General features: G+C 41.9%; 1 protein-coding gene across 4 annotated transcripts in view; it reads left to right on the top strand.

Moving 5' to 3' along the window:
- The window catches only part of ENAH (ENAH actin regulator), a 143518-nt gene that overhangs the window by 18677 nt on the left and 109221 nt on the right, over positions 1 to 15620 (top strand). For all 4 annotated transcript variants that reach the window (XM_082217485.1, XM_082217487.1, XM_082217488.1 and 1 more), the window contains exon 2: positions 23 to 99. In XM_082217485.1, coding sequence (XP_082073611.1) covers positions 23 to 99 — 77 coding nt within the window. The remainder of the gene's footprint in view (positions 1 to 22; positions 100 to 15620) is intronic.

Genomic DNA, 15620 nt, shown 5'->3' with positions numbered 1-15620 from the left:
ACTTATTCTGGTTATATTTCAGCTACCTTTGCTCTGCAAGAGAAGAAAACTGTGCCTACACATGCCTATAGAAAAGTGTCATTTTGAGGATGTTGCCAGGTAAGAAGGTACAGGATTGTAGCTTTAGAACACAAATAATCTGCATTTAAATGTATGTGGTCAGGGGAATGTGGTAGCAATATATGTCCCAGTTAGAAAGAATGGTTGAAATGATCTTTCAGGTACTGTATCCTGGTCCCAATCTGTATAGGGTTTTATATGCCAAAACTAGCATCTTGAACTTAGACTGGTAGCTAATATTAGGCTGTGCAGTGTTTGGCTTTGATTTAGGACGATGTTTTAGGAATACAGTGTTGTATTCCCACAACTCAGTGAGTGTGGATCTGGGTCCTTGGCAGAAAGATAGTTTGGCAATTACTACTTTCTCATCCTTCCCCTGCCCTGCAGTTTCATGCAGACGGATCATATGCCTATTTACTCAGAAGTAAGTCTCACTGTGTTCAGTTGCGTCTACACCCTTGTAAGTATGTACAAGATGCATACCCTTGCAAGACTTTGCCTGAGTACAGCTGCACAGTTCAAGTCTCTTGCACTAGGGCAATCTGGAAATACTGAAACTGTGCCAATACAGGAGCATCTATGCATAATCTTATTTATTTTGAGCTCTCTTTGGCAGGAGATAGAATTACTCTCTTTAAAAACTTATAATTGCATAAACAGAATAGCTCCTGCTGAAAGCCAGTGAATGTTTAACATTAGTGAGGTTTTGTGCCTTTAAAAAAATCTCTTTCTGAACTTGTTATTGCAGAGAAATTAAATATTCAAAGCCTTGGGTGGGAAGCGTGTGTGAAGAGAAGCTTTCACGAAACTCATGCATTATGTATATGGGAGGGGATTCCCTCTTTCTGAATATGTATTTCAGATTCTGGCAATCGGCTAAGTAAAATCACTTCTTTCCATGGTAGTGAGTATTTTTAACTTCTCTTGGAGAGAGAAAAAGCAACTCCCTCAAGATGCTAGTGGGGGGAAAGTACTAGCTTTTACAGAAATTAGGCTAGTCTTCTGTCATCCTGAATATTTCCAGAAACCTGTGAGTTTAGAAAAAAAGATTTCCTAGGGTCACTCTTCAATACTGGGGTGAAGGGTAAGCATTTAGGAAGTGTGAAAAACTACCCTGCAGGTAGCTTAGTTTCCAGTACAGTGTCATCTAGTTATTTTCCCTTCCGAAACTTTAGCGGTTTTAGGAAATTGTGTGATCTGTGGTCCTTCAGGAATGCAGAAGGGAGTTTAAAAAGTCTCTCCTGAAGGATTCTCCCCAACAACTCAAAGAAGGTGTCTACATTCAGTCCTGAATTGGCAACATGACCCCATTTTAAGGTTTTGGAATGTACAGTAATATGTCATTGAGAGACTAGTTACATTCCCATGAATCGCCTTCTTCAGATGAAATGCCAAATTAGAACACCTTGCTGTTTCTCTGTTTCCTTAAATTTACATTCATTTGCATACGCCCGCCTCTCATGAGATCGCATATGGACAGTATCTTATGCTTCTTCCATTTCTTTGTAGTTAAAGATGGCAAAAGGCTTGTCGTAGATGCCTTACTGTAGCTGCCTTTTCTTCTTGGCTGGAGTTTTCTGCTGGGAAATCTGAAACAATAATTTGCAGGCTTGTGAACCAGGTCTCCAGCTAGCTCCTGGGCTAAAGGTTGTTCAAAACAGGACTTCTGCTTCCTTATATGATAACCAGTTGATACTGATGTCTTAGGTCCCTTCTATAACATACAGTACATTTAACACACTTTTTTGCTGCTACCCACCCCCAGGAATCCCAGGAACTGTAAAGTACTGGGAATTGTAGCTCTGTGAGGGATCTCCTAACAACTACATACTACGATTCCCAGAATTCTTTGGGGCAGGCCATGATTGTTAAAGTGGTACAAGAGTGCTTTAAACATACAATGTGGATGTGACCTTTGTGCTCCCCAGCTCCCCCAGCTGATAATAGATTTGAAGCATCTTAAGTGAGGAGCATCCTCTTAATATCCCTGAACTTTTAACATTTGTTAACCAAGGCTGGATCTAGACACCTCAAACAAGCGTTTCAGTTAAACGTGCTGTAAATTTAAACAGGGAAAACAGGTAGAGAAAAACGGGAGTCCACATCGCCATCTGGTGGCATAATGTTATACTGCATATACAACACATATAAATCGCTTTTTCTTTACCAATCTAGCTGAGTCCCGAGCTGTCCTCCATTTTCACGCATAATGATTGTAAAACAGCAACAAGAACATAAGAATGCTGGCATACCCCGCCCGTTGGTTTGAACCTTTTGCTTTTACTTATTTAAAGCAAGGATTACAGAGAGACAGCTAGCCAGCATCGCATTTGCCAACAAACATGAACACACAGTTTCTGTGAACTAAACTCCCTGCGGAAGTGTGATGGATCATGAGGTTTCCATTTTTTGGAAGACTGCTGCTTCTCATTATCAAATCTCTGTGATCTCCAGTTTTCTGGAGATCTCTCTAGGGTAGTGTATAATGTTCTTCCTCCATTTCTATTGAGACAAGCGGCTGTTTTACAGGAGGACAAGCTCCTCCTGGAAGAGGAACGTTAATTTGCTTTGCTGGGGATGACTGCCGGTGAAAGACTGACATCACCCTCCCCCTTTAACTAGAAAACAAATCCCAAAAATGCAATAATCTGCATAACATTCCCATGTTGTTTTCTTCCAAGAAACTGCGGCAGCTCCTCATATGCAGTGCACATGTAACACCAAACACCAAACCAAAGCAGAGAGTCTAGAGCTTGAATCAATATTCCAATTTTTGTTGCTGGAGCACAAGCAATAACCAAACTGGTCCCCTAGGGAACCACATAGCTCTGAAACCTGCTGCCACAAGTGGTGGTGATAGCTACTAGCTTAGATGGTTTTAAGAGGGGAATAGCCAACTTAACTGAGAATAGCTCTATCCATGGCTGTTACCCATGATTATTAAATTGATACTATAGATGGGTATGGTAGCATGCAATGGAATACAAGCTGCTGGGAAGCAGCAGTGAGAGAGCACTATTGCTTGTAGGCTTACCAGACTTCTGTTTATATCCTGATTGGCCACTCTGGGAGGCAGGAACCTGGGCTAGAGGCACCTTTGGTCTCAGCTAGCAGGGTTTTCCCTACGGTTTAGTTGCTAAAAGTCCCCCTTTCAACATCTTTAAAATATTGGTAGCCGTAGGCTAGGTCACAAGGTCAGCCCATACAAAGCTGTACCACAATTTGAGAACCAGACATCCCTTGGAAAGTAGTGAATGGGCAGAATAAACTTGAGATATCTGTAAGAAGCATTTTCATCCGCATTATTCATTCATTCATTCATTCATTCATATATACCCTGCCCATCTGGCTGGGTTTCCCCAGCCACTCTGGGCAGCATTGACAAAACATGGGAATCCATCAGTGATGTGCAGTCAGTGGAATAGAAGGACTAGGCTAGTCCCCTAAATGTTCCCCTGGTGCCTCTTTCCCAAAGCCCAGGAAGCTTCTGTCCGGCTTAGGGAGGGAGGAGTGATGCTCATGCGCGTGACGTCAAACACACACACACACACACACACACACACACACACACACGCATTGCCCTCACAAGTTGGCGCTTCTGACTCTAACAGTTCCTCAATGAAAAATTTCAACACACACCTCTGGAATCCATAGGAATTAGTTTAGCACAGTGATTATCTAAAAATTGTACCAGGTTGGTTCATTAGTCGCTGTGGCTACTGTGGTGCAGGGTATAAGTCACAGCCACACTATGCATTTAACACATTCTTATATCACTTTAACAGTTATGACTTGCCCCGAAGAACCCTGGGATCTGTAGTTTTAAAGGGTGCTCTTTGAGGGGCAAACTACAGTTCTCTGGATTCTTTGGGGGAAGCCATGTGCTATTGTTGTTGCTTAGTCATTTAGTCATGTCTGATTCTTCATGGCCCCATGGACCAGAGCACGCCATGTGCTATAAATGTGCTATTTTTTTTTTTTTTAGTACCCCTGCCCGAACGGGCCAGTCTTGACAGACTCTGGGGTTTCTGCGCCCATCTCACATCTATAGGCCGGGGGCCAGCGCTGTCCGGAGACACTTCCGGGTCACGTGGCCAGCGTGACAAAGCTGCATCTGGCGAGCCAGCGCAGCACACGGAACGCTGTTTACCTTCCCGCTGGTAAGCGGTACCTATTTATCTACTTGCACTTTGATGTGCTTTCGAACTGCTAGGTTGGCAGGCGCTGGGACCGAGCAACGGGAGCGCACCCCGCCGCGGGGATTCGAACCGCCGACCTTTCGATCGGCAAGCACTAGGCGCTGAGGCTTTTACCCACAGCGCCACCCGCGTCCCCTATAAATGTGCTATAAATGTGTTTAAAATGTGTGGTGTTTGAAAACTGTAGTTTGTTATGGGTGCTGGGAACTGAAGTTCTGTGTGGGGTCTCAATAATAATAATAATAATAATAATAATAATAATAATAATAATTTATTATTTGTACCCCGCCCATCTGGCTGGGTTTCCCTAGCCACTCTGGGCGGCTTCCACAAAGACCAAAAATACACTAATATGTCATACATTAAAAACTTCCCTGAACAGGGCTGCCTTAAGATGTCTTCTGAATGTCAGATAGTTGTTTATCTCTTTGACATCTGATGGGAAGGCGTTTCACAGGGCAGGCGCCACTACCGAGAAGGCCCTCTGCCTGGTTCCCTGTAACAACTCTTAAGCTACAGTTCCCAGTATTCCAGGAAGCCATGGCTGTTAAAATGGTATGAGTGCTTTAAATGTGTAATGTGGATGTCAACATAGTTTCCCATGCAGAACTGAGAATTTCTTTTTTTTTTTAAGTGCTGATAAAGACAAAAACTAGCCACCACATATGCATGTAACATGGAAAATTGTGTGGTTTTTTTAATCACTAAAAACTGGCAACCATTTACAGTAGGCGCTAATGTGTAAGAATTCTACTAATCCCCAGCCCTTGTTAAACAAACTTGAGTTTGCCCTGTGGCGCTCTAAGGTGAATTTTCTGTTACAAGATTGCCTGGAGAAACTGGAGAACTGGATTCTGAGAGCACAATAAGGTGTCTCTGCTGATGAGAATACTTTGACCTCCTAAAAGTCCACGATAAGATATGGTTAGCAAATAGTGGCATACATCTGTTTAAATGGAAACTGGAGGAACCATTTTGGAGTGAGATGAGTTTGGGGGACCTGTTCTGCCCAGGAACAGCCACATCCTAATTCTTAAGCATAACAAAGACCATGGAATGCCTTTCCCCCAGGAGTAGGTTTAATTCAATACCCCATAAAGCTTGTTATGTATTCTATTCACTCCTCAGAGAAGTATCATGAGGGTTAATTATTTTCCTGCTCTGACTCACAGTGATTCTTGTGCCAGAGGATTCTGGCAGGGAGTGTAATCCTAGTGATACCCCCAGTAAGGAAGCCATTGTTAGCAATGCTCACGAAGAAGCGCTAATGGACCCTGCTGCAGAAGCTAAGAGCTTTGGCTCAAAGATTAAAGGAGAGGCAGGGGCCTAGAAACCTTAAGACCATTGCACTGCCCTTAATAAATTCTCACCACAAATAGCTTTTTAGTAGCAAACAGCAGACAATGCATTTTCTCTCATGGGGCTGAGCTGCTTTGGTAAAAGGGAAAGCATACATTATTGAAGCTAGTGCTGGAAGCTGTTTGCTGCATCAAGAGCACTATAGAGACTGAATCTTAGGTCAAATCTAAAAATGGTATGTGCGTTTTGAGTGCCAGACACTGGGAACAGAAAAACGGACTCTTTCCACCATGACCGGTGAGCTTCTCTGATCAACGTTGGCTAGCCTGTAATGTTAGTAAGCTGCCTTGTCCCGGACGATCGGTTTATCCAGCTTACACTTGGGTTGGGGAATCTGTGGTCCTCCAGATGTTGTTGGACTACAACTGTTGGTCATGATAGCAGGGGCTGCTTGGAGGTGGGAGTCCACCAACTTCTAGAGGGCAACAAGTGTCCCATCCCTGATTTGCATGTGCCAACGGTGGTCCTTCAGGTTCTCAGGCAGGAGTCTTCCTAGCCCTACCTAGAATTGCCAGGAATTGAACATGGAACCTTTTACATGCAAAACATGTGCTCTCCTACTGAGCTATGGCAAATCCTAGATTAGCTATGTTTTTGTTCTGATTCTGCAAACCACTCCTGGTGTTCATATATTCCCATCCTGGTGAAACCAGTGCAGTCTGTTTCTAGGTATATCAAGAGTAGTTTTATTTTTCATGCTAATGAGACTGTTAGTACAAGGACACATCCTGCCCAATGTACAATAATATTTTGTTACTTTCAGCTATCATGTCTTCATAGTTGTTCAGCCTTTTCTTTGGTCTGAAGCTCTATTTGTTTGTGGTTCTCTTTGTTCCAGGTACATAATTGTTGATGATCCTTTTGGTCCCTTCCAACTCTACAATTCTGTGATCATGTAGTCTTTTTTTTTTTTTAAGGATCAGGTAGTAGGGAAAGGAAAATACCTCTGCCAGAGACCCAGGAGAGCTATTACCAGTCATACTGGGCTAGATGAACAAATCTGGTATAAGGCAGCCTCCTATGGTCTTAAAATTTTAATAGTACAGTGGTACCTCGGGTTACATAGGCTTCAGGTTACAGACTCTGCTAACCCAGAAATAGTACCTCGGGTTAAGAACTTTGCTTCAGGATGAGAACAGAAATCATGCTCTGGCGGTACAGCAGGAGGCCCCATTAGCTAAAGTAGTGCTTCAGGTTAAGAACAGTTTCAGGTTAAGAACGGACCTCTGGAACGAATTAAGTACTTAACCCGAGGTACCACTGTAGTAGGAACAACGGTAACATATTTCTTAAGTCCCGGAACTGAAAATCCCTGTATGAGCCTTTAAAAGGATTTTAGAGAGCATTTAGTTCTGCATTACCAGAATGTGGTGCATCCTTTGTTTTTCCCAGTCCCACCACAATGAGACTTTTGTCAGTTTTGCAAACAGATAACGTGTTCTTCTTGGCTCCATTTCCTACCATTTGTGGCTAAGCTCCTATGGTTAGAAGTGTCTAGCAGCTGCAAAATACATCTAAAAACTGTATCACTATTTGTCAACAGCAGCTACCATTGGATACAGTACAGCTCTACAGTACTAGATAAGAAGGCTCTGTGCGTGTGTGCATGCTCGTGGGTGCGTGCATGCATGCATGGACAAATGAATGTGTTATTTGTATGGTGTAAATAGTAAGAGAGGTTTGAAAGGTTTCCATTTTTGTTCTGTGGACAGAGGAACAGAAGACAATATATATGTATGCTACAACAGCCGCCCGAATACTGTTAGCCCAAAGATGAAATGAAGAAAAGATACCAGTGAAAGAAGAATGGAAGATCGAGCTAATGGACTATGCAGAAATGGCAAAATTAAGGGCAAAACTCAAGAGACTACGATAAATGAGAAATTTAAAAAGAGTGGTAATCGTTTATTATTTATGTGAAAAAATATTGTAAACAAGTTGATACACTGGCAGGCTTTTAAGTAAACGCTTGCAACTAGTAGAAAATTAGATAAAATTAAGGGAAATAATCATGGACAAAGTTTAAGAATGGATATGTGGAAGAAATTGGTTAATATAAGGAACCAGAAGAGTGTATGGAGGGAAGTCCAGAAATTTAAAGAAACTCAAAAAGAAGGTTTGTGAAAAGGCATTTGTTTTTATTTGTAAAAAGGTAACTGTGAAAAACTAATAAAAATTTATTTGCAAAAAGAAAGAAAGATCTCAATTTTTGTAATTTTATGCTAAATCATAGCTTCATTTTCACAAGGTATACAAAATGGTATATCCTCTTTTGTAGCAGTACTCAGGATGGTGCACAAGTTTTAGGGTGGCCTTGTGTGCTACTTTACAGAGGACATTCCTCTATTTGGAGATTGCAAAGGACAGCCTGCTATTCAAAGGAACCTTCTATTTGAAGAGCTGTCCAGTCTATGCCTGGATTAAATATAAAGCGCCATGAGAAGGGGAAGCAAGGTCCCTGAAGGTAACACTGGGATAGCAGGCTAAGCAGTCACATAGGTAACCTGGTCACAGTCTTCCTCGCTATGGTGCAATGTACAGAATTTCTATTTAAATTGCAGCAATTATTTCTAAATTTGCAACCATACATAAGAATTAGCATATGCAAATATGTGTCCTGTATTTTGGTGAACGATTATTATTTGAGGATTATGGGTAGGTAGCAACCCTAAATTCTTTATACAGTGGTACCTCAGGTTACAGACGCTTCAGGTTACAGACTCCGCTAACCCAGAAATAGTACCTCAGGTTAAGAACTTTGCTTCAGGATAAGAATAGAAATTGTGCCGCGGCAGCAGCAGCAGGAGGCCCCATTAGCTAAAGTAGTACCTCAGGTTAATAACAGTTTCAGGTTAAGAATGGACCTCCAGAACGAATTAAGTTCTTAACCTGAGGTACCATTGTATAAGATTGGTATATTAATATTCGGGGGTGTTTAAGGATGGAAGGATGCAAGTTCTGTAAAAAGTGACCCTAAGTGCCCTGTCTTTAAGTTCAAGTCATTTTGATTTTAGAGTTTTTTGGCGCTGGTGAAAGTTTATGCAAAGCCAAGGCTTGCACATAGTAACATGATGAGTGGGGAAGGAATAAAGGGGCAAGGAGTCAAAGTTAGAAGGGCAGGCTGCAAAAATAAAAATTAATGTTATGCTGGCAATCGTAATATTAATCTGGAATTATCAGCTTTCAACCTCCAGGGTGGACCTTAAGCGGAAGTTTTTGAAAAAACTTTTTTTTTAATGTAACAAACCTATGGAAAGAAGCTTTTAAGCCAGAGCAGCGCACAGAAACACTGTTTACCTTCCCGCCAGAGTGGTACCTATTTATCTACTTGCACTTTGACGTGCTTTCAAACTGCTAGGTTGGCAGGAGTTTTCTATAGGGTGCTTGCTCAAAAGCCTGGAAGTTGACTGCAGCTGCTCATTGATAAGGGAATGGTACCCTGTACATGCTTAGGGAAGGCATCTTTCAGTATCTTTCTATAGGTAGATAGAAGTTAGGTCTAAGTTACTCAAGGTTCCCTTGCTAAGGAGATACTGACCCACTGTATTTCCCACTGAAGTTCAATTCCTCATTCTTTATTCCCTGCTTTTCACCACTTGCCATACATTCTAAGGATTCTTACAAAAAAGTGTCTGTGTTGTTTCTCTTTGCAAACTGCTGTGCTTTTCAGTCTCTTTCCTTCAAAAAGCCTTCATTCATCCAGCATTGAAATGTATATCCTCCTTTGGGACCCGGGGGAGGGAGGAGTATCCTATCATTTATGGACACCCAGAGACCACTGAGGACAGAAACTGAAGATCTGCTTCTCCAGATGAAACAACAGGAGGAATTTTTAGACCAGCCAGGATATAATTACCTACACTGGAACAGAGCCAAGATCGCACTAAGCTTAGCAACAGCAAAGTCCTAACGGCGCAAAGGGGATTGAGAGAAGCGAAAAAGAAAAATACAATAACCCAAGTGGGATGTCTGATTTTTACCATCTGGGAAGCAGGTTCTGCTGGTTACTGAATACATACCTTCAAGGACTAAGATGTGAAAGACAAGGGAAATGATCAAAAGCAAGGGGAAGGGTAGAGCAGGGAGCCTTCTGTATGGTGAACCTTCTGCACACTGTCAGTGGTGACAGGCAACCTATGGAACCAATTAAAAATGCTGCACAAAAATCACAGGGATTTTCTTACTGAATCTGCAATGTGAAAAGGTTGGGTAAAACTGTTCAGCTTTGGGTAGGTTTCTATGAACGGGGTTTTACAATCGAAAAACACTCTTTAACTTAGCAGCGTTAATTTAATAAAATGTTTAATTTCCATTTGCATTCCAGGGCTAATAGAATGCTAAATGCATAAAAGAAATTAAAAGAAAAATGTGTGGCCCTTAAGAACATTAGGAAGGGCAGGGTACACACACACGCATACACAGTGCATATTTCAGACTGATTTTTTTTATTTAAAAATTGGAGCACCCAAAGTTGTGGCCTGCCCATTAGTGCTACACATTTTAGCAATTGTTATAAACAATTAAATTGCATTACATAACCAACTTGCATTCCAGAGGCCTTTGCTGAAAGAAGATGGTGTGATTGTCCTATGTGGTTGACCTTGTTATGGTTATATGAGATATAAAAAGTAACCACAACAAATGCACTTAAAATGCACTGCCTTTTGCAACTTAATCTTGAACACATCCAAGCCTGAGTCTTTAAATCTTGCTACAGATTTCTCCCCATGCCATTGAAATCTCTTTGTCCTTTGCTAAAAACCCCAATGGAGCTCCTGTTAAAAAAACCCAATTTATATAATCCTTTTATTATAAATCCTCCACAACAACCTTGTGAGGTGGATTAGTCTGAGTGTCTTTCCCAAGGGAAATTCGCCATTCAGTGTGGCTTTGATCCTGCTTTGTTGACATCCAGACAAAATGCTCTCTGCTCCAGAACAGCTTCCTTTAGAGAGCAAAGTGGCAATCCTGCAGTTAGGCTGCTTAATTCCCATTGACTTCACTGGGATTTAGTGCAGCTCAGCTGTGCCTAAGGCTTCAAGCACTGGCAAAGCCAGCTCATTAAAATGCATTTGGTAGTCTTCAGTGTATCCATGCATTTGTAGGCTTCACATAGAAGACGTGGCTTAGGCAGCACATTAAAATGCTTGGAGGTGGCCATGTGAGCAAAATGTTCCCATTGGGCAATATGAAAAGAAGCACTGAAATAAGAGAAAGCAGTAGAAAAGCAATTAGATTTATTACTGTTATTTTTAAAAAATAGTTAATTATAAATGTATTAATAGCAGAGCATCTCAGAAATCTAGGTATTGTATAAATACAGACTCTGCTCAAATCTGGGGCGCGGGGCACAAGAATAAGGGCCACTCCACCCTTCTAATGTCTTTTCTGGGAGTTTGTATGACTGGGTCCTGCAGGGGTCGGTCTTGTCTCCCATGCTGTTTAACTTCTATATGAAACCACTGGCCAAAGTCCTGTGGAGTGCGCTGTCATCAGCATCCTGGTGACTCACTGCTCTATTTCTCCTTTTCATCTTTTGCAAGTGAGGCAGTGGAAGTGCTGAACTGATGCTGGTCGCGGTAACAGACTGGATGTGGGCCAATGCACTGAGGTTCAATCCAAAACAGACTGAGATGTTCTTTGTTTCATCTGGCTAGATGAGTGGTGTACAGCCCGTTCTAGATGGGGATCACACTCCCCCTAGGTCCACTATCATAGCTGAAGGCAGGAATGCCTTCCGCCAGTAGGCCAGTGCCTCCTCATTAGGGCAGGAATAACCTGGATTCAGTGATCTATGCTGCAGTAACTTTAATATTAGATTGCTGCAATGCATGGAGCTGTCTGTGGAGATGACTCAGAAATTGCATCTGTTGCAGAATACAGCTGCAAGACTGCTGACATGAATCAAGCAATCTCAGCATTTAACTCTGGTTCTAGCAGACCTGTACTGGCTATCTGAACATTTCTGAGCCCAGTTCAGCTGATTTTAACCTTTAAAGGGCTATAAAGTTCAGGACTGCAATATCTAATGGAAAACCACTTGAAAAATGCCTGAACCTTGCAATCATTGCGTGAAGCCATTCTCCAGATGCCCCCTGGGAGAGTTTGGGAGGGTGAAGACAAGAGAGATTCCTTTTTTTTGTCAGTGGCTCCCCTTCTATGATATGTTGCAGAATTTCTCACAATTCACATTAGTTCACTTTTTTGGGGTGTTCAAGTACTGTTCTTTGGAACTACCCCCACACCCCAGCTTATGTGCTTCATCAGTTTTTATGGGGAGTTAATGAATCATTTTTGGCTCAGCAAAAAGGGAAATTTTTATTTGTAAGCTAATGCCTAAGTATATACTGACATTACTGCTTCCAAACAACATCTCTGGCCATTAGCTACAATGGCAACAAATCACCTGTACTTGGCTAACTCTTTCCTTGAGTACCGGTAATCTGCACCATGCAGCAACTTTCCTCCTACAATTTTACTGTTCCACTTTTTCAAGAGGGGCACTACTGCCTCTGAAATATGTTACTATAAACTTTTCTGACGTGGCCCAGGTCTTCTGACATTATGTCAGTGACTCCTCTTCCCTCCCCTAAAGGTAGAATAAGAAAGGCCTCAATGTGCTGCTCATAATAGTGTTAGCATAGTGGTATCTTACTACTTTTCACTCTTAAAGGGTTAACATATTCTTAAAAACAGATTATATAAAGCCAGAAAACTTTAAATTGCATGCAGGGAACATAAATCTTTCCATGACTTATCTTCTTGTTTTCAAATCCTTAGGAAGAGTTTATTTGGGTTTACATATTCGTTCATCTGCAATGTTTACAGCCCAAATACTCTAGCAGTGATTATCACAGGAGAACTTGAATCCAATTAAGCTCATCTGTGTGAAGCATGTTGGAAGAGAAAAGGCTTAGCAAGGCAGCTCCTGGGAGGCGGAGAGCACAATGTCTTTTATTGTGCAATGGGAATGCAATGCACTGAGAAAACAAAAGCTCAAGTAAACTTGACCTTCCAGTTTCAATCAGCTAAGCTAAGCTGTGATTCTTTCTTTTTCTTTCTAAAACAAAACTTTATAGTATGCTCTTTGAAAACCACCATTTACGTTTAATTATGTTAAGAGAAGAGAACAGATGTACTAACAGTATATTGATATTATAATAACAGTATATTAATAACAGTATATTGCACTGAACGCAACACAGTTTACTCCCGGAAAAGAGTGCATAGGATTGCAGCCTTATTGTGCTTTCTCAGTCTGAAAATTTAGGACAATAGCAGAGCAATCCTGTATTTATATTACGCTAGGGCAGAAGAGATGTCAGTCAGCACTAAACTGGCAGAACAGCCACCCTATCTAATCTGTGTTCAGGCTAGAAGGGGAAGGAGGAAACTCCTAAAACTGCTTTTACCTTCATAAATTGTGTCATGTAATATGGAGAAACACAATAAATGATAATGGGCAGCTCCAGACTGCTGTTTGGCTGTGTGGGTGTACTTTGCAACATGCTTTTGATGCAACAATAGTGCATTAGTGATAGATTTATTTTGCTTTGGCTTGTTCTGCAGTGTACGCCAATGCTACCACATCATTGCTGCCCGGAGGGGCTGTAGCTCAACAAAAGTTGAACAAAACAAACCAGAACATTTGTGATATTAAAACTTAAAGGATTCCAGGCAATTGTGGGATATGCACTGATGAGGCAGTATGACTGCCCCAGTAGCATCTTCATTACAAATCATCATTAATGTGTGATAGAAAGGATATCTCCAGGAGCCCATGACAAAGATATGATGAGAATAAGATGTGGTGTGCAGTCTCTGTGAGAAACAGCAGTAAAGACAGTGGGGAAATGACAGATATGCCCACAGTCACTGGAAAAGCAGCTCCACAGCTCACCAGGCAAGGACTGTCCCCACCAATGGAGTGAGCCAGACCCTCCAGGTGTCCCTATTTTTCAGGGACACTCCCAGATTTATAGAAGCCATCTGATTTGAAACTGGAATGTCCCGCTTTTTTTTAGGAGCTCCTTATTTTCATCAGAGAAATGTTGAAGGGTATGGAGAGCTTGTCATGATGATGAGGTAGACATGCCCCTTAGTCCATCCCTGCATCACGGCACACAATATGTTGTCACAGCACCCCCAGGCCATCTGGCATAGTGACATAGTCAGCCGTAGACCCACCACTGCCAGTCCACAGACCTCCCTACAGGCAGAGGTTTGAGTCCTCTTGTGGTTGTCTTAGCTGTCAGCATTTTATGAGCAGAACAGACGGAAGGGAGAGGAAGGAAAGGCCACACAACACAGCACCCAGAAAACTCCCTGGTGAATCCCCCGGCTCCTACATGGACAATCCATGTGAATTTCTTCACATGCCCTGGTGGGCAGCAGCACCCAGCAACAGAGTGGGTGCCTTAACAGTCACTGTAGTTGGGTTTCTTCCCTTCCTTCCTTTTGGTCTCCTTTGCCGAAAACTACATAGCTATAGGTCTTTTAGCTTCTCCGTACCAAAATCCGTTTGTACTAATTATTATCACACAGTAGAGCCAGAATCTATTTGTCCCACAAACTACGTAAAATTACCCTGTAGAATGCTGAGCTCTTGTTTTTTTAGTATGCTGTTAAAAATCAAATTATATAGGTTTAGCAACAAAGCTGTTATTAGGGCCAGTGGAAGGCTGTGGGAAGGGTAATACTGTGGATTCTGCACATCTCATCATGTTGCTCCATAATTTGCCAGAATCCAATTGCAATATTACGGCTCCTTAAGGATATTAATGTTACCAGTAAACCATGCCCCCTTCCTGGGCTGGAACTGCTTTTTCAGCATGTCTTAGCCTGCCCTACGATTACAAAGGGACCCAGAGTTGCTGCTATTAAGACGAATGGCAAAACTCCCTGTGGAATCAGGAATGTGAGGATGGCAGAAAGAACGATGAATCTGTAGGAATGAAAAATGGGGAGGGGAGAGATGAAACCGGGTGAATAAACAGCACATTCATGGAAAGTACAAAGCTTTTGGGATCTGGATGAGACAACAACTTAGCCCATTCTAGGAAATCCCATTACATCAAGCCCTTTACTATAAAAACACCCAAAAACAAACAAACCAGCATTAGAATGCAATTTATATTTACTTACTAAATTTACATTCTGGATTCTGGATTTTGTACAAAATTATACATAAAACTTTCTAAAAATAAACATCCATAAAGCATAATGAAACAAAGATATAAAATGTATTCCAGGGGTTCCTTTCAACTCTACAATTCCATGCTTCTATGACCTTTTGGTAAGATGCCCTTAATGGGTGCCCCTCATTGCCATTGCCATCCTTTCCCATTGGTTGCCCTCTTTCTTGAGCCTAGTTAGGTTGCGCCAAGTTAAAGCTGCCCCTGTTCCTTCCTCCTGTCTCTGCTTCCACAGCTGGAGAGGGAAGGTGAATAGGTACTGGGATGTAAAGCATTCCTATATCCTAAAAGGCAATGTGTTACAGCACGCTGAGGCACACTACTACAAGAAGTAGGGCCTATGCAAGACCAATGGCCAATGCTTCACCTATGTTTTAGTTCAGGGTATGTTCACAAGAGCGGTTTGAAACACAGTGAGTTCATTTGCTCTTGTTGCATTTCATGTTGCATTTACATTGTGTTGTTCCCAGCAGAGAAGGGGTGAGGAGGTCTTCACCTGCTGCACATGACCTTTTTGGTTTCCCTGCCCTGTAACACCCTCCGCCCCCAGGAAGCTGTTATCTGCCTATGGATGCTCTATGCAGGAACAATGGTTGTCTCAAATGTTCACATTATTGGTTATTCCACATCCAGTTTTCCAGTCGACTGACGCTGGTTCAAAGTGGTGGTGGTAGCATCATACATTTAAACAAATCTGTAAATTCATGCCTTTGCATTGAGTTTGTCCCTTTAGGCTTTCTGCAATCTGGCCATCACGAAGAGACTTCTCAATATGTCAAAGGACAAAAAGGAGAAGACAATCAAAGAG

This window comes from Podarcis vaucheri, assembly GCF_965113315.1.
Source record: "Podarcis vaucheri genome assembly, chromosome: 3".
NCBI classification, from domain to species: domain Eukaryota; kingdom Metazoa; phylum Chordata; class Lepidosauria; order Squamata; family Lacertidae; genus Podarcis; species Podarcis vaucheri.
The sequence above is the reverse complement of the archived record's forward strand: the minus strand, read 5'-3'. Positions and strand labels throughout refer to the sequence as shown.